Source organism: Bombina bombina, chromosome 3, assembly GCF_027579735.1.
Source record: "Bombina bombina isolate aBomBom1 chromosome 3, aBomBom1.pri, whole genome shotgun sequence".
In the NCBI taxonomy this organism is placed as follows: domain Eukaryota; kingdom Metazoa; phylum Chordata; class Amphibia; order Anura; family Bombinatoridae; genus Bombina; species Bombina bombina.
The window spans coordinates 463,549,301-463,572,056 of NC_069501.1; the positions used below are offsets into that span (position 1 = coordinate 463,549,301).

The 22,756-nt window shown below is 40.0% G+C and overlaps 1 protein-coding gene across 1 annotated transcript in view; it reads left to right on the forward strand.

The window, feature by feature from the left end:
- Positions 1 to 730: 730 nt before the first annotated feature.
- The window catches only part of ETNK2 (ethanolamine kinase 2), a 163,885-nt gene continuing 141,859 nt past the window's right edge, over positions 731 to 22,756 (forward strand). The window contains exon 1 of the mRNA XM_053706708.1: positions 731 to 1,228. Coding sequence (XP_053562683.1) covers positions 896 to 1,228 — 333 coding nt within the window. The 5' untranslated portion in view covers positions 731 to 895. The remainder of the gene's footprint in view (positions 1,229 to 22,756) is intronic.

Sequence of the window (22,756 nt, forward strand, 5' to 3'; positions counted from 1 at the left end):
TGATATTTTCTAGTCAGCTTTTTACAGCTATGCTGCATCACTTTCAAGTGCTTCAACATTTGGGTATCATGTCCCTTTAATACACACACATACAAAAATATCTAGTTTATGTGAACTGAAATTGCGCAAGAACTTAACATTGAAAAAAATGGCATTCCAATTAGTTAAAATCTGTTCTAAGGTGCTAAAGCTAGAAAGTCCAAAAAATCCTTTGAAAAGCAGATTTTGACAGAGAAGTCGTTCTTGTGCAAGTTACTGAGAGCATTTTTTGTGACACAAATGCATTTGAAAGCATAACGTAAAAAATATATTTGTTTTCAAACTAATTTGAATAGATTTGAATATAAAAACACAGAAAAGCCCATGTGTCACTGACAAAGTTTGCAACAGATTTCTGATTAATAGAGTCCTATATTTGACACAGTGTGGTCATTCGAAGCACAGGGTCATGCAGAGCAAAAATAATGTGAATCCTGCATTTACGTTTCCCATTATAAAGAAAAGGCCTTTGGAAGAATGATGAGTGTGTGACACACAAACTCTTCAGAGTGACGCAGATGGAGCCATATCAGATATACTCAGGCCTTTTAAGCCAGGAGGGACTGAGAGAGGGGAATGTCAGTGCATCCACAGTTGTGTTGTTGTGTCCAAGCAGCAGATTAGCTCATTGAGCAATGTGTTTTCAGACTGGCCCATATGACATCAGATAGTAGGAGGATTTCTTGGGAGGGAAGTAGCAAATTTCTCCTCCTCTCTTTCCACCTTCACTCTGCGATCTCCACTCTCTGTGTAGGGAGGGAGTAACACACTGAGTGTCAAGTCCAAGCCTTCTTTTCCCCCTCCTGTGGGTATTTCCCACCTGAGGAGGGGGCCCAGGTCTCAGATCAAGGAGGGGATGGGTGAAGAGCAGTGTCACAGTGACAGCCCCACACTGCACTTTCATATTGACAGCCCCATGCTGCGCTCCCATGGTGACAACCCTGCACTGCTCTGTCAGTGTGACAGTTCTATGATTCAGTCTCAAAATGACAGACCCACGTTGCACTCTAATGGTGACAGCACAACTCTGCAATCACACAGTGACAGCCCCACGTTGCCCTCTCGTGTTGACCTCCCTACCCTGCGTTCTCTTAATATTTCTGTGGATGAAAAGAATGTTATTCCTGGAGCTCTGAGTATTATCCGGGAGCTGAGACCTGACTGGAATCCTGGTGATGTGCAGACCAAGGTAAAGTGACACACATTGCCATGCGTGCAGTTGTTTACTTACAGTGATATACATACAGGTGATTGTGACTCACATGTGTGAATACGGTGGCTTCAAAGAGACATGCTTTTAGCTACATATAAGTAGCAACATGTATGTCTGAGCTGAGTGAACTAGCATTTAAAAATAACTAAAATAATGGGCCTGGTATTAGCAAATGAACTAACATGCACACATGCTAGTGAGACACTATGGGGCATATTTATCAAAGTGCGAGTGGACATGATACGATGTAGCGTATCATATCCGCTGCACATCGATAAATGCCGACAGCATACGCTGTCGCCATTTATAATTGCACAAGCAGTTCACCAGTAGTGCTTGTGCAATACCACCCCCTGCAGATTCGCGGCCGCTAGCAGGGGGTGTCAATCAACCCGATCAAATTTGATCGGGTTGATTTCTGTCCACCGCCTCAAAGCAGGCGGACAAGTTATGGGGCAGCGGCCGAAACAAGAGGCATCAAACACTATTCAGAGCTTGATAATTCGTTCCTATGTGTGTTTGTGTGTGTGTATATATATATATATATATATATAAAAAAATTATGTTAAAGCTGTTTGTTTTGATTTTGAAAATATGAGAAAGTGGAGAGCAGGTCTGTGGGATAGAAGCTTACTGTCTGATAAAGAAAACTTCAATATTTTTAATGGTAAACAGAGACATGTTCCAGAAACAAAATAACAAAAAACATGAAGTTTTCAACAACAAAAAAAGACAATTCATTAAAATTAATTCATACAAAATTACTAAAATGCCCTCTTTTACATGCAACACAGAAAACAAATACTTTATTGTCCCATACCCATAATGTCCTGGTCAGCAGCTTAAATGGGGAACAAAAATACACAGTGCAGTATTATTTTTATTTACAGGAAGCATTTACTTATTTGCCTAGGTTAAGAGATGTTTCCACGTAAAAAGCATCTCTGATTTTTAATATTAATTAAAGATCTTATTTTAGTGACTAAGGTCAATGTACATAGGTTAACCCACATACTGACATTCCAATACACATTTGTACACACATACTCATGATTGGCCAAGCCTCCTGCAGTAACACAAGTCGTTTGTGACACTATATCTAAGTTTTTTCACTGAGCTGTCACAAGTGAAATGGATCATGCGAGCGTCCTGTGTCACACCTCCCCTTTCACTCTCCCCTCTCTGACTCTCCCTCCTCCCATTTTGTTACACTCCCCTATTTCTGTCCCGCCTGTCTCTGTGTGTCCCATGCTTTGCATCCTTAACACAAGAGAAAGACGCAGAGAGAGGCACAATGCATTATGGGTCATGGTGCAGCTAAGACGTTACCCTTGGCAACAGTGTCAGCCAAAGCTAAGCAATTCAGGAACAGATCACTAACAAGGAAGATTCACATATTTTATTTTTATTTTTTATTTTAATGTTGTTAAAATACCATATACCAGTAGCTATTAAACTTGTGTGTTTGTAATTTCAACATACTCTAGATATTCTGAAATTGGTTTATATACCTGGGACAGTCACAGACCCCAACAATTTCACTAAAGGGGGATTATACACAAAAAATGTTGTTTGAAAAAGTAAAGTAAATGGGGTTTAATGGGACATGCAGGTAATCAAACACAAATTATCAAAATATTTGTTTTAATAACTGAAAAAATTGCTTCTCTACTGGGTTTGAAACAGAGAAAGCAGTCATTCAAAACTGAGAGACCATATAAAAGTAATTAATAGAGCATAGATTTGTTTTAGTTGTGTTGTCACTTTAAATTATAACTTACCTATCAGTAAATGAATGCTCTAAACCTAGGATTGGTTGCTCACTGGCTGATCGAGACAACGCCCACCACTGTATTGAACCAAAGGGACATGCTTCCCCAAGGCTTACTGTAAAAAGTAGTTTTATTCAGCAAAATTAAAATGCAATATAAGCAACCTTTTATAAAAGTGTTACTTTATGATTAAAATATTATGATTAATAGTTAACAGGAAAAATAAAATTGGTTCTCTACTGTATATGTATATAAACATATAATGCTAAATACTACATGCTATTCTGGTTAACCAGGGTTGATAGGTGTCCAGTTTTTAACTAGACAATCAAGTATTTCTACTATTTCTCCAGTGACTGTAAATGACTGTAAAAACAATGAACACTTAGCTTGAATGTCTGATGAGGTCTGATGTGGGCATACAGTGGTTGTCAGTAGCTTTTAGGCACATGGGTCTGACCTTAGGTACATAATGGGCATATAAAAATAGACAAAACAAAGTTGTACACTATTGGCTGAATTAACTCCGAATGGAGCTTGATGCCCCTGTTTCCGTGCGAGCCTTCAGGCTTAAGACCGCTGCTCCATAACTGGTCCGCTGCCTCTGAGGCTGCGGTCTGCAATCCGCCCGATCCTATACGATTGGGCTGATTGACACCCCCTGCTAGAGGCCGATTGGCCGCAAATCTGCAGGGGGCGGCATTGCACAAGCATATGCTGTCGGCATTCAGCTATGTCTGTTCTACAGCGTATCATGTCGGACAGACAATGATAAATCGGCCCCTAGGTATAAGAGAAAATTTGTATTCATAATTTGTTTGCGAAACGTATACCGAACTCTTATTGGTGGCTTGTCATTCTAAGTTTGGGTTAGAGTTAGGGTTAGTGCTAACTCTGATACTTAATAAGGTCTAAAGTTATGATTACAAGTAGGTTTAGTGCTAGGGATAGTTTTAGCTCCAGGGCTAAGGTTGGGGTTAAAAGGACATTAGACACCATTTGTGTGCATGTGTTTGTGTGTATTTATGTGCTTGTATATATGTGTGTATGTGGATATATGTGTATATGTGTATGTATGTGTTTGTATATATGTGTGTATGTGGATATATGTGTATATGTGTATGTATGTGTTTGTATATATGTCTGTATGTGGATATATGTGTATGTATGTGTTTATATATATATGTGTGTACATGTGTTTGTGTGTATTTATGTGCTTGTATATATGTGTGTATGTGGATATATGTGTATATGTGTATGTATGTGTTTGTATATATGTGTGTATGTGGATATGTATGTGTTTATATATATGTCTGTATGTGGATATATGTGTATGTATGTGTTTATATATATATAGATATGTGTGCATGTGTTTGTGTGTATTTATGTGCTTGTATATATATGTGTATGTGGATATATGTGTATATGTGTATGTATGTGTTTGTATATATGTGTGTATGTGGATATGTATGTGTTTATATATATGTCTGTATGTGTATATGTGTATGTATGTGTTTGTATATATGTGTGTATGTGGATATGTATGTGTTTATATATATGTCTGTATGTGGATATATGTGTATGTATGTGTTTATATATATATATTTGATAAAGGCTTACAAAATTCTTGAAATCAAGATAATATTTAAACAAAACAGTATCAGAATACAATCTTAACAGAGTTTAACGTGCCTTACAGTCTTCGAGCCTTCTGGTGTTCGCAAGGGGCCTCTTTTGGATCCCTTGATCTTCATAAAACAATATAAGGCTCCCACGGAGAATAAGAGACCACTCATGGATCTCGTTTAGTAAACCTCATTTTTATAAAGAGTAGTGTGAATAATTTAGATAAACTATAGGGAAGGGGTTAAAGAAGATGATAGGAAGAGAGGAATGGGGGAGAGAATGAGGGGTTGGTGTTGCTGTACTTGGTGAGGTAGTTGTCAACTACTTTTCCTTTAGTTAAGACAAGTTGACTCGTTTAGGATTCTGTTTAGACAATTAGGGTTTCATGGGTTTGGCGATGTATTTGTGTTTCCCACCTTATATATGATTTTAGGGTGTAAATAGGCAACAATGTTATGGTTCGTTTTGTTTACGCGTGGTTAGTGTAGGGTGTTATAGTTTAAGGTAGTGTTCCCATAGTGCTGTCATTTCAGCGTATACCTCCATTTTGGCATATTTAACAAAATAAAACTCCTCTAGATCCAGGAATTCTGATACTCTCTTAGTCCAAAGCAATGTGGAGGGGACCTCCTTGCTTCTCCAGTTTCTAGCTAATAGGTATCTAGCACTATTAGTCATGATGTAAAAAAGTTTGAGGCAATGTTTCTGTTTAATGTGGGGAGGTCTACTTAGTAGCCAGATTGTGGGGTCTAGAGGGAATTGGGTATCTAGAACTTTTTCTATTTCTCTGATTATGTCTCTCCAGTAGTTTTGGACCGCGTTACACCACCACCACATGTGAGCCAGGTTACCGCAGCTATGTCCGCATCTCCAACATTGCTTGGATGTGTCGCGGTATAGTCGGTGTAATTTAGTTGGGGAAAGATACCATCTGTGTAAGATTTTTAAGTTGATTTCCTGTATGGAGAGTGAGATTGAAGTTTTTGTGATATTTTGGAAAATTAATGTACTGGTGTGGGGTAAGATTGTTATACCTAGTTCGTCTTCCCATTTTTCTAGGAAGGGAGGGGTTTGGCCAGGAGAGTTTTGTGTTAATATTCTATAAATTAGTGCGAGAGTATGTGATATTGGAGGAGTCCTTATGCAGAGTTTCTCAAAGTTGGTTAATGGTCGAACCATGTTTCTAGAGTGTTCATGTGTTGTTATGAAGTGATGGACGCGGGCATATTGGAACCAGTTTTGGAAAAGAGAATATCCCATGTCAATCAAGTCCGCTTACGGTAATAATTTTTCATTTGATATGATATAGTGAATAGGGATATCCCTATAGTATGAACCCAGGGTATCTTTTGTTAGAGGTGTTCCTAGTGTGAATTGGCCATTATCTATGATTGAGGTTAGTGGAGAAGGTTTAGATGATATATAGGGGTGTGTAGCTATTGTGATTTCCCATATTTTATATGTTTCTGTGATCAGGTGTGAGTTATAATTAAGCTTTGTAGTCGGTTTGTCGAGATTCCAGCACTGTTTTCCTAGGTGTGGATTATTTGATAATGAGTGTTCTAATTGAACCCATCTTTTATGTTCATAGTGTATACACCAGTCAACTATCCTTTGCAAGAATATGGCTTGTCGGTACTTTGATATGTTAGGTATGCCTAGTCCTCCTTGGAGTTTTGGGGTTTGCATGATGTTTTTATTTATCCTGGGGGGGGGGGACGCCAAACAAAGTCACTAAATGCTTTCTTTAGGGTGTGAATGTAGTTTTTAGGGATCGGGATTGGTAGGGCCTGCATTATATATAGTAGTCGTGGGAATATATTCATTTTGAGAACATTTATTTTGCCCAGCCAGGAGAGCTTTTTAGAGAGCCAGGATGATAGATCCCTGATAATTGCTTTTTGTATTGGTATGTAGTTTTGTATGTAGGTTTGTTCGATAGAAGTGGTTAGTTGTATTCCTAGGTAGTGTAGGGAGTGGGTTCGCCACGTAAATGGCATTAGAGTTTTAATATTTGCTAGAGCTGTGCTGGTTAAGTTAATATTTAAGGCTTCGGATTTGGAAACATTTATAGAAAAGTTGGATAGTGACTGGAAGGTTTGGAATTCCTGTAAGAGGGGGGTTATTGAATATTCGGGGTTTGTTAACGTGAATAAGATGTCGTCGGCAAACAGAGACATTACGTATGTTTGTGTTCCTACTTGTATTCTGCTAATTGAGGGGTTTTGCCTGATCTTTGTGGCCAAGGTTTCTATGAAGCAGGCGAACAATAAGGGAGATAGGGGGCAACCTTGCCTTGTGCCGTTGGTTATGTTGAATGTATTGGATAGTGTGCCATTGATAAGTAATTTTGCGTTGGGGTGGGAATATAAGGCAAATATTCTGTTAATGATCTTAGGTCCTAGACCCAGTTTAGTTAAGGTGGCTTTAAGGAAATCCCAGCCAACACGGTCAAAGGCCTTTTCGGCATCTATTGACAGAAGGATCCCTGGGACCTCCTTATCTTGCATGTATTGAATTAAATTGAGGGCCCTGACCGTGTTGTCTTTCGCCTCACGCCTGGGGACAAATCCCACCTGATCCTGATGGATCAGGTCTGGTAGTACCAGGTTCATTCTATTAGCCAATACCTTTGAGAAAATTTTTACGTCTGAATTTATTAGTGAAATAGGGCGAAAGTGAGAGGGATGTTCTAATGATTTGTTAGGCTTAGGGAGGAGAATGATGTGGGCTTCTAACAATGTAGGGGAGAATTGTTTAGACTCATCAATGTAATTGAAAAATGAAGTAATGTGGGGGAGTAATTCTTCCTGGAATGTCTTATAATATCGGTTGCTAAAACCGTCTGGCCCTGGTGATTTCCCAGATGGGAGATCTTTAATGGCTAGTTTGATTTCTTCTGCGGTTATAGGGTCCTCTAGTTGGTTTTGTTGGTTAGTGGTAAGATGAGGTAAGTTAAGAGATGATAAGTATGTATTTATGTCGTCTGATAGAGCTGTTTGTGGGCTCGCTGAATTGCCAGGGTTGGAGCGCAAGTTATATAGTTTTTGAAAGTATGTCCTAAAGGTATTTGTAATAGCCTGGGTTGAAAAGTGTGATATATTGTTATCGTCCTTGATGTGTAGGATATAGTTTTTTTCTGTTTTAATCTGAGGTAACGAGCAAGGGATCTGCCTGATTTATTGCGGCCTTCGTAGTTCGCTTGTTGTAAGCGGAGTGCTTGGCGTTTATGTTCCTTATTTAGGTAGGATGCTAGTTTATCTTTTTCAGCTTGAATAGAGAGTAGGAGGTTGTGGTCGGTCGGGCAGCGTTTATGTTGGGTTTCTAATTTGTCAATTTCTGAGAGAAGTGTTGATAGAAATGCTTGCTTTTGTTTGTTAATGGAGGCCTTAATGGCCATAAGCTCACCCCGAATTACACATTTGTGGGCTTCCCATATATTTAACTGGGACGTGTCAACTGTAGAATTGTGGGTAAAGTATTCCAATATGGACTTAGATATTTGTTGGGATATTATAGGGTCGGAGAGGAGCTGTTCATCCAATCTCCATATATAATCGTGTATGGGTTTAGACGGCCATGTTAATGTGCCTAGTACTGATGCATGGTCCGACCATGTTATGGGGGTGATTTGGGTAGATGTAAATAGTGACAGGCCTGTGACGTCCGTGAGAATGTAATCAATTCTAGAGTATTGCTTGTGAGGGTGTGAGTAGAAGGTGTAGTCTTCTTTGTTAGGATGGTGGGTTCTCCATAAGTCTTGTGCTGTTAATTTCTTCAGTGAGGTGAGTGTACGAGTTATCTGTGAAGTAGGGACTGAGGAATTAGAGGAGGAGCAATCCAAAGGTGGGTTAAGCGGCATGTTAAGATCTCCGCAAATTATTAAGACACCTTTTTGGTGTTCTAAAATGAGATTAGTTATGTTGCTGATAAATTTGGCTTGCTTTGTATTAGGGGTGTATATAGATACCAACGTGACCTGGCGGCCATATAGTAAGCCTACTAGGATAATATATCTACCAGCTTTGTCTCTAAGGATTTTAATTTCTTTAAAAGGGACATTTTTCTTTATCAGTATTCCCACTCCATGCTTTTTAGATTTGGGATGGGAGGCATAAAAGCAGGTTCCGAATTTGAGGGTAAATGTGAGGGGCTCTCTTCCTTTGCGGAAGTGTGTTTCCTGGAGAAACAGCAGGTCTGACCTGTATCTGTTAAAATCTCTCAAGGCCTGTGTTCTTTTTGAGGGGATATTGAGTCCCTTTGCGTTTATAGATTGAATCCGTATTAAATTGGTGGGTGGTTTTCTATGTGAGTGTTCAGCCAATAGGATAGTGCAGAGTGAGCTTAAGGTAGTTGTCTATGGAGTATATTAATTCAGTATTTGTGTAGGAGTCAGTATGACTAGGTAGTTTGTCAGGTGATAGTATTAGTAGTAATTTAGTACAGCAGGGGGTAAGGGGATTAGGTAAGAAGGAAAGAGTGAATAAAAACATTGGTAGGAGAAATAAGATGTAGAGGAAGCGTTTCCCCTTCATTGGCTTAAGTTAACTTTTCACAGCAATTAACAATTTATACCAGTTGTGGTAACTTGACTAACTTAGTTTGTAAATAAGACATATTGACCTAACATGTTAAAGTATATCAGCCTATAACAGGCAAACAAGGCAACACAATACATTAACACTAGTATGTAGTACATCATAACGACATTAAACATTAAACATTAAGTACCCCCTTAGAATATGTCTACCTGTAGACGATCATCTTGGCTATTATGGTTAGACAGCAGAGGTAGGCGTTCTAAGCATTTAAAATGTAAACGTTTGTTATTAAAAGAAATAAGGGGGTAGGTAAACATAACATAACAGTATAACTTTGGTGGATTGATATGGTAAGAGAAGTGGTTAAAGTGATTCCCTGTGGGTATTCCTTCTCTGCCTAAGAATAATGTCAGGTAAACTCAGGCATCTTCTCAAACATTTGGCAAAGAGCAAAAGTTAGTGTGCATTAGCGAGTTCACAGTGTCTGTCATATAAAGGGAGTATGCAACCTTACTATCACATGTTTAAGGTCTCGCATTGTGAAGACTCTTGTGGGTAAGTTATATGTACCTCATTTAGGCTTGGAGTCCTTCACATTTTTCCTGGGTACTTTGGTCCATGTCGATCTTTGGGCCTTTGGAGGGCCATCTTGTGTGGTGTCTTACAAGAAGGCTAAAAGGGAATCCCCATCGATATTTTATTTTGTGTTCTTGCAGGAGGGTTGTGATAAAGCGTAGGTTTCGTCTCCTTTCAATGGTAGCTGGACTAAGGTCTTGATAGACCTGGATGGAATGGCCTTGAAAGGATATTGATCGTTGGCTACGGGCTTGTTTCCACACTGCTTCTTTTTGGTGAAAGTGAGTGAATTTCAGAATCACATCCCTAGGCGGGCTCGGCGGTGTAGGTTTCGGTCTTAGGGCGCGATGGGCCCTCTCTAGAGTTGCTTCAGAGGTCTCCAGTGCGGGTTCCATCTGTTTGAAAAATTGTAGTAGGTATTCAACTAAGGATTCCTGAGTAACATCCTCAGGTATGCCTCGGATGCGCAGATTGCTGCGGCGACTGCGATTATCAAGGTCTTCGACCTTTAGCTGTAGCGATAGGATAATGGAGTCGTGGCAGTTTAGGCATTGGATGTTATCACTAACTTGAGACTCTAGGTATTCTTGTCCCTCCTCCAGGTATTCAAGTTTAGAGTTCATGTCAGACATATCTTTTCGTAGAGATGAAATCTCGTTCTTGATAAATGTTTTCAAATCAGCTATGTCGCTCTTGGAGGGTAGGGAAGCTATATTTTGTTGTATCTGTGAGAGTTGGTCATGTGGGAGAGGAGCAAGGCATGTAGTAAGTTGTGATTCCATTTTGTTAGGATTGTCAGGATTTTCCAGCTGGTGAGGTGAATTTTTTTGTGTAGATTTGAAATAGGTGCAGACTGATGGTGATTTTTTAGGTAGTGTTGCCTTATGTGGTGCTTTATGTGGTCTAGTAGATCTCCTTGTTGCCATGTGCTAGTATTGTGGGGAACAATGAAGCCAATGACTTTGGCCAGATCAGAGTGCCCTGTGATGGAGCTAGGTGGTCGCTTGAGCTAAAGGTTCACTTCGTTTTGCACCATATAAAGGGAGAGTGCAACTTATTTGTGAAGTGTGTGCTGCAGCTGAGCTATCTTTTTGTTTCTTATCTGGGCTTATGTTTATTGACAGTATTAGCCCCCATTTAACATTTGCTTGTTATAATATGGTATTGCCAGTGTAAAAGGGTGGGCAGTCCAAGATAGTGTTTTTACCTATGTGTATCGCTGTCTGGCCGTTATGGATACAGCTATATAGCAGCGTGGTCCTGTGTAGCTGCTGGGGTGCTTTGATGCGACTGAGCGCGGCAGAAGAGAAGTGACCGCGGCCCTGCTTTGGTCTCGCCCGTATGTGTGTTATGGAGCGTGAAATTACAGTTTATCAAGGGTAATCAGATGATATTGTGTTCTCTACCCTGTCGCGCCGTGTCTTTGTTGTTGCGTGGCTTAGTCGGTTCAGGTTGCGCTGTCAAGATGGCGCCTGTGTTAAATTTGTTGGTCCCGGTTTTCAAAGGGATCTGCCGACTCGGATTTAGTTGTAGGTTCCAGTAAGGAGGTTATAGGTGTTCCGGTTCATTTGCTTGCTGCTTTCATGATTGCCAGAGCAAAACTGCACCATTTATATGCCAATTGAAGGGGAAAGGCAACGGAGCTCTTTTACAGTGCAGCCATGTTCCTGCACGGCTACGCCCCGCCTCCACACACCAATAGGAATTTAAACATCCTTGGGTTCACTTGGGGAGGATGCCAGAGGATTGGTGGGTCACCTTCCTTGAACCCCCCCAAGGGGAGGCAAAAAAAATTGTGTAGATGGGGGAATTACAATACATTGGGCTTTACCCACAGCCGCTTGGTTAGTAATTATTAATTAACCCCACTATCAACATTTAGTGATGAAACCCCTTATCAACATTAACAGGTATATTCACTAAAGGGAGAATTGTTATTGCTATATGGAGCCTTTTTTACTCTCAGTGGCAATACACACTGCATGCACACAGGTGAAATAATGCATTCTATACACAAATTTTCAATACATCACTATTTAGTGGGTAATCACCTATCAAATTGGCACTACTCTGCAAACTACCTGTGTTAACACAGATAACTGTCTGCTTGAAAGTTAACTGTATCCAGGCACTTCAAGTGAAGGTCAATTTGGATGAATTAGTGTCTGGTTTTTAATAAACCTATTAAAAACAAGGGCACTTTAATTCATCAAAATTGACATTTCACTCTTTTTCTTCCAAAACATATCTTTTAATCCTGTCAGCTGCTGCAACGCTTCCTCCGCCCATCACAAGCCCTCTTCGCAGGTCAAAGATGACGAATCCGGCTTCCTCCAATCACGGCGTTGCATCAGGCCATGATCCCCCCGGGGGGAAAGCCGTGATTGGAGAAAGCCGGATTTGTCATTTCTGATGTAAGAAGAGGCTTCCGACGGCCGGGGGAATCGCTGGAGTGGCATTCAGGATTAAAAGGTAAGTTTTTGAACAAAAGGAGTGAAGGTCAATTTTGATGAATTAGTGCCCTTGTTTTTAATAAGTTTATTAAAAACCGGGCACTTATTCATCCAAATTGTCCTTCACTTTAAGCAAAGCAGGTAGCGATCATCTGCTTTATTTAGACTCTATCCAGGCTAGGATTACACGGATTTCTTTAAATTCTCTATTCCCCTTATTAGCTTTGTGGCCCTTCTCTGAACTTTTTCTAGTTCTGCAATATATTTTTTTGCAATCGGTCCCCAGAACTGCACTCCATACTCAAGGTGAGGTCTTACCAGGGATTTATATAGTGACAGACTATATATATGAAAATAACAATTAATGTGATTATATGCATATTTTAACAAAATTACATTTTTGTTCTGAGTTTTTCTACGCAATTGAAGAAAGAAATGCTGGGAGTCCATTTGTTAGTTTACATAAAATATAACTTTTATTGCTCCATTAAAAAGTTCATGGGATAAGCATATCCCTGTGCCTCACATGTAGTATGTAGTTTTAATGGCTATGAGTACAGTGTCTAACCAAAACGCGTCAGCCTGTTTGTGAGGCACCGGAATATGCTTATCCCATGAACATTTTAATGGAGCAATAAAAGTTATATTTTATGTAAACTAACAAATGGACTCCCTGCATTTCTTTCTTCAATTGCTTTGAAATTTCCAGCTGCAGCCGGTAGTAGTCCCTTCTGTAGTTGAATTCTGTCACGTACCCGATACTGGAGGTGTGAGGTTAGAGGGATTCCCAGCTGAGCTGAAACAGAGACCAGCTACGTCATTACGATAGCACGACACACCCATCTGCGTATTGTAGATGGACGAGGGTTCCGGGTGGCGGTTGGCCAAACACTGAGGTGAGACACTTGTCTCGAGCCAGCAACGGATCCGAGCAGTATTTTCTTGGGGTCGCAGACGACGGAGCCTGGTAAGGCATATATATATACTTTTTAGCCCAACTGTGATACAATGGGCGCATAGGTATGACCCCTGGAGTATAGCGCCACTGCACAATGTATGGGTATGTGTGTAATTGGAGTATATCCCAATACTGAGAGTTAGCACAGAGTTCATCAAGTGACTGTTTGGAAAACTTTGCTGTTTCTGAGTTTTTCTACCCCAAAATCTCATGATGGTTGTGACTGCCAGGGTGATCCAGGAGGCAGAATTTTGGCAAATCTGAGGTGACTAGCCTTAGGCAGAGTTGGAGAAGGAAGACAGTGATGCTCAGCAGAGAGTGGCCAGAACTGTGCGAGGTGGAAGGAGGATCAGGAATATGGATAGGTAGGTAGTCAAAGTCTTAGAGAGCTGTGGGAAAGACGGCAGCCAGAACTCCCAAACCGTGACAATCTCTCTCTGTTTTAGGTGAGGTAAAGTCGCAGAAACAAAAATATTATTTATGTATTACTTTTTAAAAAAATTTTGCAAAAACAAAATTGTGGCTAACATTAAAAATAGCATTATGTTTTTTTTTTTTTTTTAATCAAGCAAGCTTTTCTTAAGATTATTTTTTCATTTTTTTTGTATTTACAGCATTGCTTTATGCAGCCATTCAAAGGTATTATTGACTAAGCAGTATCTGATTAGCTTTATTGTGTGGGTTTCGTTGTTAAAGGTTAGCTGTGTAATGTACCCATATATATCCTAGTAATATATATCTAGTAATAGGTGTTGGACTGAAATCATCCCGATCCGATCGGGATGATTGACTGCCCCTGCTAGTGAGCAGGGGGCAGCATTGCACAAGCATTTCACCAGAAATGCTTGTGCAGTGTTAAATGCCGACAGCTACAGTAAATCTTGTCCGCTCGTCTGTTATTAAATCTATCCCCTGATATTATGCCTGTGTGTTTGTTTCAGTCTCAATGCAACATTTTAACAAGGTCTGGGGATTTTACATTTTCTAGGGATTGACTTTGTCTTTCTAACACAGGATCTTCCACACTGCTACTATTTCTTCTTCAGATACAAAGTCATGCACCTCCGGTGACCATTTTTTTTTTTAAATAAAGCAAGCTTTTCTTAGGATTATTTTACAGCATTGCTTAATGCAACCATTCAAAGGTAGTATTGACTAAGCAGTGTTGGATTGGCTTTACAGTGCAAGCAGTGGCGGTTCTATGGGGGTGCTGAGGAATGCAATGCACCTCCAAAGGCACGTGTAGCACCCCCATTGATCTGCAAATGGCTCCATATATTATGTGTATTGTGTCTTCACCACCTATGGTCTCCTTTAGCCCTCCTAAATATTAAAGGGATATGAAACCCAAATTTTTTCTTTCATGATTCAGATAGAGCTTGCGATTTTAAACAACTTTCTAATTTACTTCTATTATCATTTTTCTTTGTTCTCTTGGTATCTTTTGTTGAAAAGCAGGGACGTATGCTTAGGAGACGACCCATTTCTGGAGCCCTATATGGCAGCCATTTTGCAAGAATGATATCCATTTGCAAGAACACAAGTTGGCAGCCCTATTTCACTGTCATGTAGTGCCTCAGATGCCTACCTAGATATCTCTTCAACAAAGAATACCATAGGAACAAAGCCAATTTGATAATAGAAGTAAATTGGAAAGTTTTTTTTAAAATGGTATGCTCTGTCTGAATCACCAATTAATTTTTTTGAGTTTCATATCCCTTTAAATTCTAGAGTGCAAGACATCAACATAAAACAGTTAAAGGGACACAAACATTTTCTTTTGTGAATGACAGAGCATACCATTTTAAAAATACTTTCCAATTTACTTCCAATTCTAGAGTGCAAGACATCAATATAAAACAGTTAAAGGGACAAAAAAAAATGTTTTTATGATTCAGATAGAGCAAGCAATTTTATACTTTCCAATTTACGCCATTATCAGTTTGTTCATGAGGGTCAATTTATTAAGGTGCGGACATACATGATATGCTGTATCGTATCATGTCCGCCGCACATCGATAAATGCCGACAGCATACGCTGTCGGCATTTATCATTGCACCAGCAGTTCTAGTGAACTGCTGGTGCAATGCCGCCCCCTGCAAATTCGCGGCCAATCACTAGCAGGGGGTGTCAATCAACCCGATCGTATCCGATCAGACTGATTGCTGTCCGTTAAGGAGCAGCGGTCTTAGTGGGTCGGAAGCAGCATCCACTGATTCATAGATCGACCCCTTAGTTTTTTATATGCACACTTTCTGAGGAACCAGTTCCTACTGAGCATATACAAGAGTACATAGTGTGTGTGTCCATAGTCTGTAATTGGCTAATGGCTTTGCATGATACAGTGGGCAGGGAAATTAAGCAATCTTTGAATTTTCACAGAAAAAATAAATAAATACATTTATAACATGAAATTCACCTCAAATTTATAAAAGTCTTTTTAATGTGCATTTGTGGATTATACAACACTACTGTATTTATACAGAATCTGGAAAACAAAAGAGAGGCGTCTCCTTGTGTGCATCAGTGACAACTAGATATCGTGCCCAAACCAGAGATCCCCAGCTTGCAATGTACTCACAAGAGTACAGATGTGCTGTTAGAGGCAGACTGAGGTCTTGCAGCACCTCAGCTCGCTGTTCATCCGCTTTCCGGATCGATGTAACTTCCTTCCGTCAACTTTTCTCCCATCCCCGACAAACGGCAAAGAATCTGCTGACCGTTAGGGTAAAAATTAGTTTGGGTCAATATGCCCGTGCTTGTATAAAAACCAAGCTTACAAAGTGATAAAAACACACACAATTTAATAATAAAAATACTATTTACATAAAAATAAAAGCACAACAGAGTGCATCGTGTGCAAAAGCGCCACGCGTTTCTCGGCCCTTTGGCCGTTTCTTCAGGCATCAGGTGGATATTGTGGTTTAGGCACAATATTTAGTTGTCACTGATGCACACAAGGAGGCTCCTCTCTTTTGTTTTCCAGATTCTGTTTCGACCTCACTAAAGTGGGCTATTGGAGAGAGCAGCCTAATAGAACCTTGTCTCAGGATTCACTATACCTATACTATATATAAGACTTTTAGGTGTTGGACATTGAAATACCACTATTTGATGTGTACTGTTAATGTAATTAATATCTTGATGTTACTTTTTGGCACCCCCTATATTCTAAACTTTGTTTAGAAAGTGGTTTGTTACTACTGTATTCAATGGTCCTTTAACAGCATACATGGCAGTTATTTTATATATATATACTAGTCGATAAGCCTGCCCAAAGGGCAGTCTAATTTTTGTTTAAACTACAGATGTAGAAACAATCTATTTTGTAACTTTTTATATAAATAAGTGGGAAAGCCTGCCAAGAGGGCAGTCTTTTGTGGTGGCGGAATCACCCTGCCATTTACGGAAGGGCGGTCTACTGTGGTGACAGAACCACCCTGTCATTTTCAGAATCCACCTGGATGCAGCTTACCCTGCCATTTTTATAATCCACCTGGATTCAGTTTATGCTGCTGAGCCGGACAGATAGCTCAGCATGCTAAGGCACTGTGGCTGAGCTCTGTAGCAACCCAAGGGTTGCAGGTTCGATCCCCGGCGAGGTCCACTCAGCCTTTCATCCTTCCGAGGTCGATAAAATGAGCAGCGCCTTGAGACCCTTACAGGTGATTAGCCGCGCTTTACAAGTACCCAATACATACATACATACATACATCCAGGTGGATTCTTTCACCACACTGCCATCCAGGTGGATTCCGAAAATGGCAGGGTGGTTAAAGGAGCTGCATCCAGATAGATTCTTTCACCACCCTGCAATACAGGTGGATTCTTTCACCATCCCTTTTGCTCTCTCTCCCCCCTCTCTTTTGCTCTCTCTCCCCCCTCTCTTTTGCTCTCTCTCCCCTCTTTTGCTCTCTCTCCCCTCTTTTGCTCTCTCTCCCCCCTCTCTTTTGCTCTCTCTCTCCCCCTCTCTTTTGCTCTCTCTCTCCCCCTCTCTTTTGCTCTACCTCTCCTCCCTCTCTTTTGGGGAGAGAGAGAGCAAAAGAGAGGGGAGAGAGAGCCCAAAAGAGAGGGGAAAGATAGAGCAAAAGAGAGGGGAGAGAGAGAGCAAAAGAGAGGGGAGAGAGAGAGCAAAAGAGAGGGGAGAGAGAGAGCAAAAGAGAGGGGAGAGAGAGAGCAAAAGAGAGGGGAGAGAGAGAGAGCAAAACAGAGGGGAGAGAGAGAGAGAGAGCAAAAGAGAGGGGAGAGAGAGAGCAAAAGAGGGGGTGTAGAGAGCAAAAGAGAGGGGAGAGAGAGAGCAAAAGAGAGGGGAGAGAGTGAGCAAAAGAGAGGAGGGAGAGGGAAAGCAAAAGAGAGGGGGAGAGGGAGAGCAAAAGAGAGGGGGGGAGAGAGAGAGAGCAAAAGAGAGGGGGAGAGAGAGAGCAAAAGAGGGGGGAGAGAGTAAAAGAGAGGGGGAGAGAGAGCAAAAGAGAGGGGGAGAGAGCAAAAGAGAGGGGAGAGAGTGAGCAAAAGAGACAGGGGAAAGGGAGAGCAAAAGAGAGGGGGAGAGGGAGAGCAAAAGAGAGGGGGAGAGAAAGAGCAAAGAGAGGGGGGAGAGAGAGCAAAAGAGAGGGGGGGAGAGAGCAAAAAAGAGGGGGGAGAGCAAAAGAGAGGGGGAGAGAGAGCAAAAGAAAGGGGGGAGAGAGAGCAAAATGGGTGGGGAAAGAATCCACTTAGATGGCAGGGTGGTGAAAGAATCCACCTGGATGCAGCATAAACTGCATCCAGGTGGATTCCAAAAATGGCAGGGTGGTGAAAGAATCCCCCTGGATGCAGCTCCTTTCACCACCCTTCCATTTTTTGAATCCACCTGGATGGCAGGGTTGTGAAAGAATCCACCTGGATGCAGCGTAATCCAGGTGGATTCTACAAATGGCAGGGTGGTTCCGTCACCACAATAGACCGCCCTTCCGAAAATGGCAGGGTGGTTCCATCACCACAAAAGACTGCCCTCTGGGCAGGCTTTCCCACTTATTTATATAAAAGAAGAGTTACAAAATAGGTTGTTTCTACATCTGTAGTTTAAACAAAAATTAGACTGCCCTTTGGGCAGGCTTATCGATTAGTATATATATATATATATATATATATATATATATATATATATATATATATATAAAACATGTACACATGCTAGTGAGACACTTAAAGGGACACCAAAGAATATATATATGTACGTATATAAATATATATATGTATACACACACATATACAGTATATATATATATATATTTTTATTTATTTTTTAATATTTTTTTTTTATAACATAATGGCCTCTATTTAACAAAGTCTGGTGGACCTGATCCGACAATGCGGATCAGGTCCGCCAGACCTTGCTGAATGTGGAGAGCAATACGCTCTCTGTATTCAGCATTGCACCAGCAGCTCACAAGAGCTGCTGGTGCAACGCCACCCCCTGCAGACTCGTGGCCAATGGGCCGCCAGCAGGGAGGTGTCAATCAACCCGATCGTACTCAATCGGGTTGATTTCCGGAGATGTCTGTCCGCCTGCTCAGAGCAGGCGGACAGGTTATGGAGCAGCGGTCTTTGTGACCGCTGCTTCATAACTGCTGTTTCTGGTGAGTCTGAAGACTCGCCAGAAACACGGGCCGTCAAGCTCCTTTCGGAGCTTGATAGATAGGCCCCTTTGTGTTTACAGTGGAAGGGACCCAAATAAATTGCATGTTAAGTTAAAAATTGTGCCTTTTTTCTGTACTCTCTACCAGTCTTTTTTTCAAAAGTAGGCCATTATACTTAAAGAGAGCTTGCATCTAGCTGTGTGTTGACTTATAAAGGACAGAGATTGAAGCACTTTTCATACCCTCAGTGAAGCTTTGTTAGAAAGTCAGAAAATGAGCATTCAATGGAAATGTTGACAACTATACTTTAATACATGTATTATTCCAATATACTGGTTACTCAGAGTAGTCTATACAAGGTTCCTCTGTATTATTCCAATATACTGGTTACTCAGAATAGCCTATACAAGGTTCCTCTGTATTATTACAATCCACTGGTTACTCAGAGTAGCCTATACCAGGTTCCTCTGTATTATTTCAATCTACTGGTTACTCAGAGTAGCCTATACAAGGTTCCTCTGTATTATTTCAATCTACTGGTTACTCAGAGTAGCCTATACAAGGTTCCTCTGTATTATTCCAATCTACTGGTTACTCAGATTAGCATATACAAGGTTCCTCTGTATTATTCCAATCTACTGGTTACTCAAAGTAGCCTATTCAAGGTTCCTCTGTATTATTCCAATACACTAGTTACTCAGAGTAGCCTATACAAGGTTCCTCTTTATTATTCCAATCTACTGGTTACTCAGAGTAGCCTATACAATGTTCCTCTGTATTATTCCAATCTACTGGTTACTCAGATTAGCCTATACAAGGTTCCTCTATATTATTCCAATCTACTGGTTACTCAGAGTAGCCTATTCAAGGTTCCTCTGTATTATTCCAATACACTAGTTACTCAGAGTAGCCTATACAAGGTTCCTCTGTATTATTCCAATATACTAGTTATTCAGAGTAGCCTATACAAGGTTCCTCTTTATTATTCCAATCTACTGGTTACTCAGAGTAGCCTATACAAGGTGCCTCTGTATTATTCCAATCTACTGGTTACTCAGATTAGCCTATACAAGACTCCTCTGTATTATTCCAAATTACTGGTTACTCAGAGTAGCCTATTCAAGGTTTCTCTGTATTATTCCAATATACTAGTTACTCAGAGTAGCCTATACAAGGTTCCTCTGTATTATTCCAATCTACTGGTTGCTCAGAGTAGCCTATTCAAGGTTCCTCTGTATTATTCCAATATACTAGTTACTCAGAGTAGCCTATACAAGATTCCTCTGTATTATTCCAATCTACTGGTTATTCAGAATAGCCTATACAAAGTTCCTCTGTATTATTCCAATCTACTGGTTACTCAGAGTAGCCTATACAAGGTTCCTTTGTATTATTCCAATATACTGGTTACTCAGAGTAGCCTATAATAAAGAAAAAGATATACAGGCGCTAATGTAAGTAGGATAAGAAACCACTAAAATATAGACAAACAAATTGATAAATTAATAAGTTAAATTATGATAAAACAATATGTTTAAGAATACGAATACATTTCATGAGAGAGGGAACACAATTCAATCTATATTAATCAATATTAGATATTAGGCTCCCTGATAGTAACATCTATTATAAAAACATCTATTATAAAATCATCTATTATGAAAAATGTCCAAAACTTAAAATAAAAAATCCAGCTCATATGTTTTTATATGACCTGTAATGTTAGACAAGGTCAGTCCCTGAATAAGGATCTCTTTTTGCGGCAGTTCACTTGTATTTTGTTTTTAATCTCCTGTACACGGTTTGTGTTAAGATTACAGGAACTGCTGGTATCCGCCAGACTCGTGGCCAATGGGCCGCCAGCAGGGAGGTGTCAATCAACCCGATCGTACTCGATCGGGTTGATTTCCGGAGATGTCTGTCCGCCTGCTCAGAGCAGGCGGACAGGTTATGGAGCAGCGGTCTTTGTGACCGCTGCTTCATAACTGCTGTTTCTGGTGAGTCTGAAGACTCGCCAGAAACACGGGCCGTCAAGCTCCTTTCGGAGCTTGATAGATAGGCCCCTTTGTGTTTACAGTGGAAGGGACCCAAATAAATTGCATGTTAAGTTAAAAATTGTGCCTTTTTTTCTGTACTCTTTACCAGTCTTTTTTTCAAAAGTAGGCCATTATACTTAAAGAGAGCTTGCATCTAGCTGTGTGTTGACTTATAAAGGACAGAGATTGAAGCACTTTTCATATGCTCAGTGAAGCTTTGTTAGAAAGTCAGAAAATGAGCATTCAATGGAAATGTTGACAACTATACTTTAATACATATATTATTCCAATATACTGGTTACTCAGAGTAGTCTATACAAAGTTCCTCTGTATTATTCCAATATACTGGTTACTCAGAATAGCCTATACAAGGTTCCTCTGTATTATTACAATCTACTGGTTACTCAGAGTAGTCTATACAAGGTTCCTCTGTATTATTTCAATCTACTGGTTACTCAGAGTAGCCTATACAAGGTTCCTCTGTATTATTCCAATCTACTGGTTACTCAGATTAGCCTATACAAGGTTCCTCTGTATTATTCCAATCTACTGGTTACTCAGAGTAGCCTATTCAAGGTTCCTCTGTATTATTCCAATACACTAGTTACTCAGAGTAGCCTATACAAGGTTCCTCTGTATTATTCCAATATACTAGTTACTCAGAGTAGCCTATACAAGGTTCCTCTTTATTATTCCAATCTACTGGTTACTCAGAGTAGCCTATACAAGGTTCCTCTGTATTATTCCAATCTACTGGTTACTCAGATTAGCCTATACAAGGTTCCTCTGTATTATTCCAATCTACTGGTTACTCAGAGTAGCCTATTCAAGGTTCCTCTGTATTATTCCAATACACTAGTTACTCAGAGTAGCCTATACAAGGTTCCTCTGTATTATTCCAATATACTAGTTACTCAGAGTAGCCTATACAAGGTTCCTCTTTATTATTCCAATCTACTGGTTACTCAGAGTAGCCTATACAAGGTGCCTCTGTATTATTCCAATCTACTGGTTACTCAGATTAGCCTATTCAAGGTTTCTCTGTATTATTCCAAATTACTGGTTACTCAGAGTAGCCTATTCAAGGTTTCTCTGTATTATTCCAATATACTAGTTACTCAGAGTAGCCTATACAAGGTTCCTCTGTATTATTCCAATCTACTGGTTACTCAGAGTAGCCTATTCAAGGTTCCTCTGTATTATTCCAATATACTAGTTACTCAGAGTAGCCTATACAAGGTTCCTCTGTATTATTCCAATCTACTGGTTACTCAGAGTAGCCTATACAAAGTTCCTATGTATTATTCCAATCTACTGGTTACTCAGAGTAGCCTATACAAGGTTCCTTTGTATTATTCCAATATACTGGTTACTCAGAGTAGCCTATAATAAAGAAAAAGATATACAGGCGCTAATGTAAGTAGGATAAGAAACCACTAAAATATAGACAAACAAATTGATAAATTAATAAGTTAAATTATGATAAAACAATATGTTTAAGAATACGAATACATTTCATGAGAGAGGGAACACAATTCAATCTATATTAATCAATATTAGATATTAGGCTCCCTGATAGTAACATCTATTATAAAAACATCTATTATAAAAACATCTATTATGAAAAATGTCCAAAACTTAAAATAAAAAATCCAGCTCATATGTTTTTATACGACCTGTAATGTTAGACAAGGTCAGTCCCTGAATAAGGATCTCTTTTTGCGGCAGTTCACTTGTATTTTGTTTTTAATCTCCTGTACATGGTTTGTGTTAAGATTACAGGAACTGCTGGTATCCGCCTCACTAGAATACTCTTGCCGGGTGCTGCTCTTCTATCCAATGTTTCCCCTGCTTCAGAGAAAGGCTGAACGATCTATATTAAAAAAAGAACAAGAGCACAACTTGTTGCGCTCTTGTTCTTTT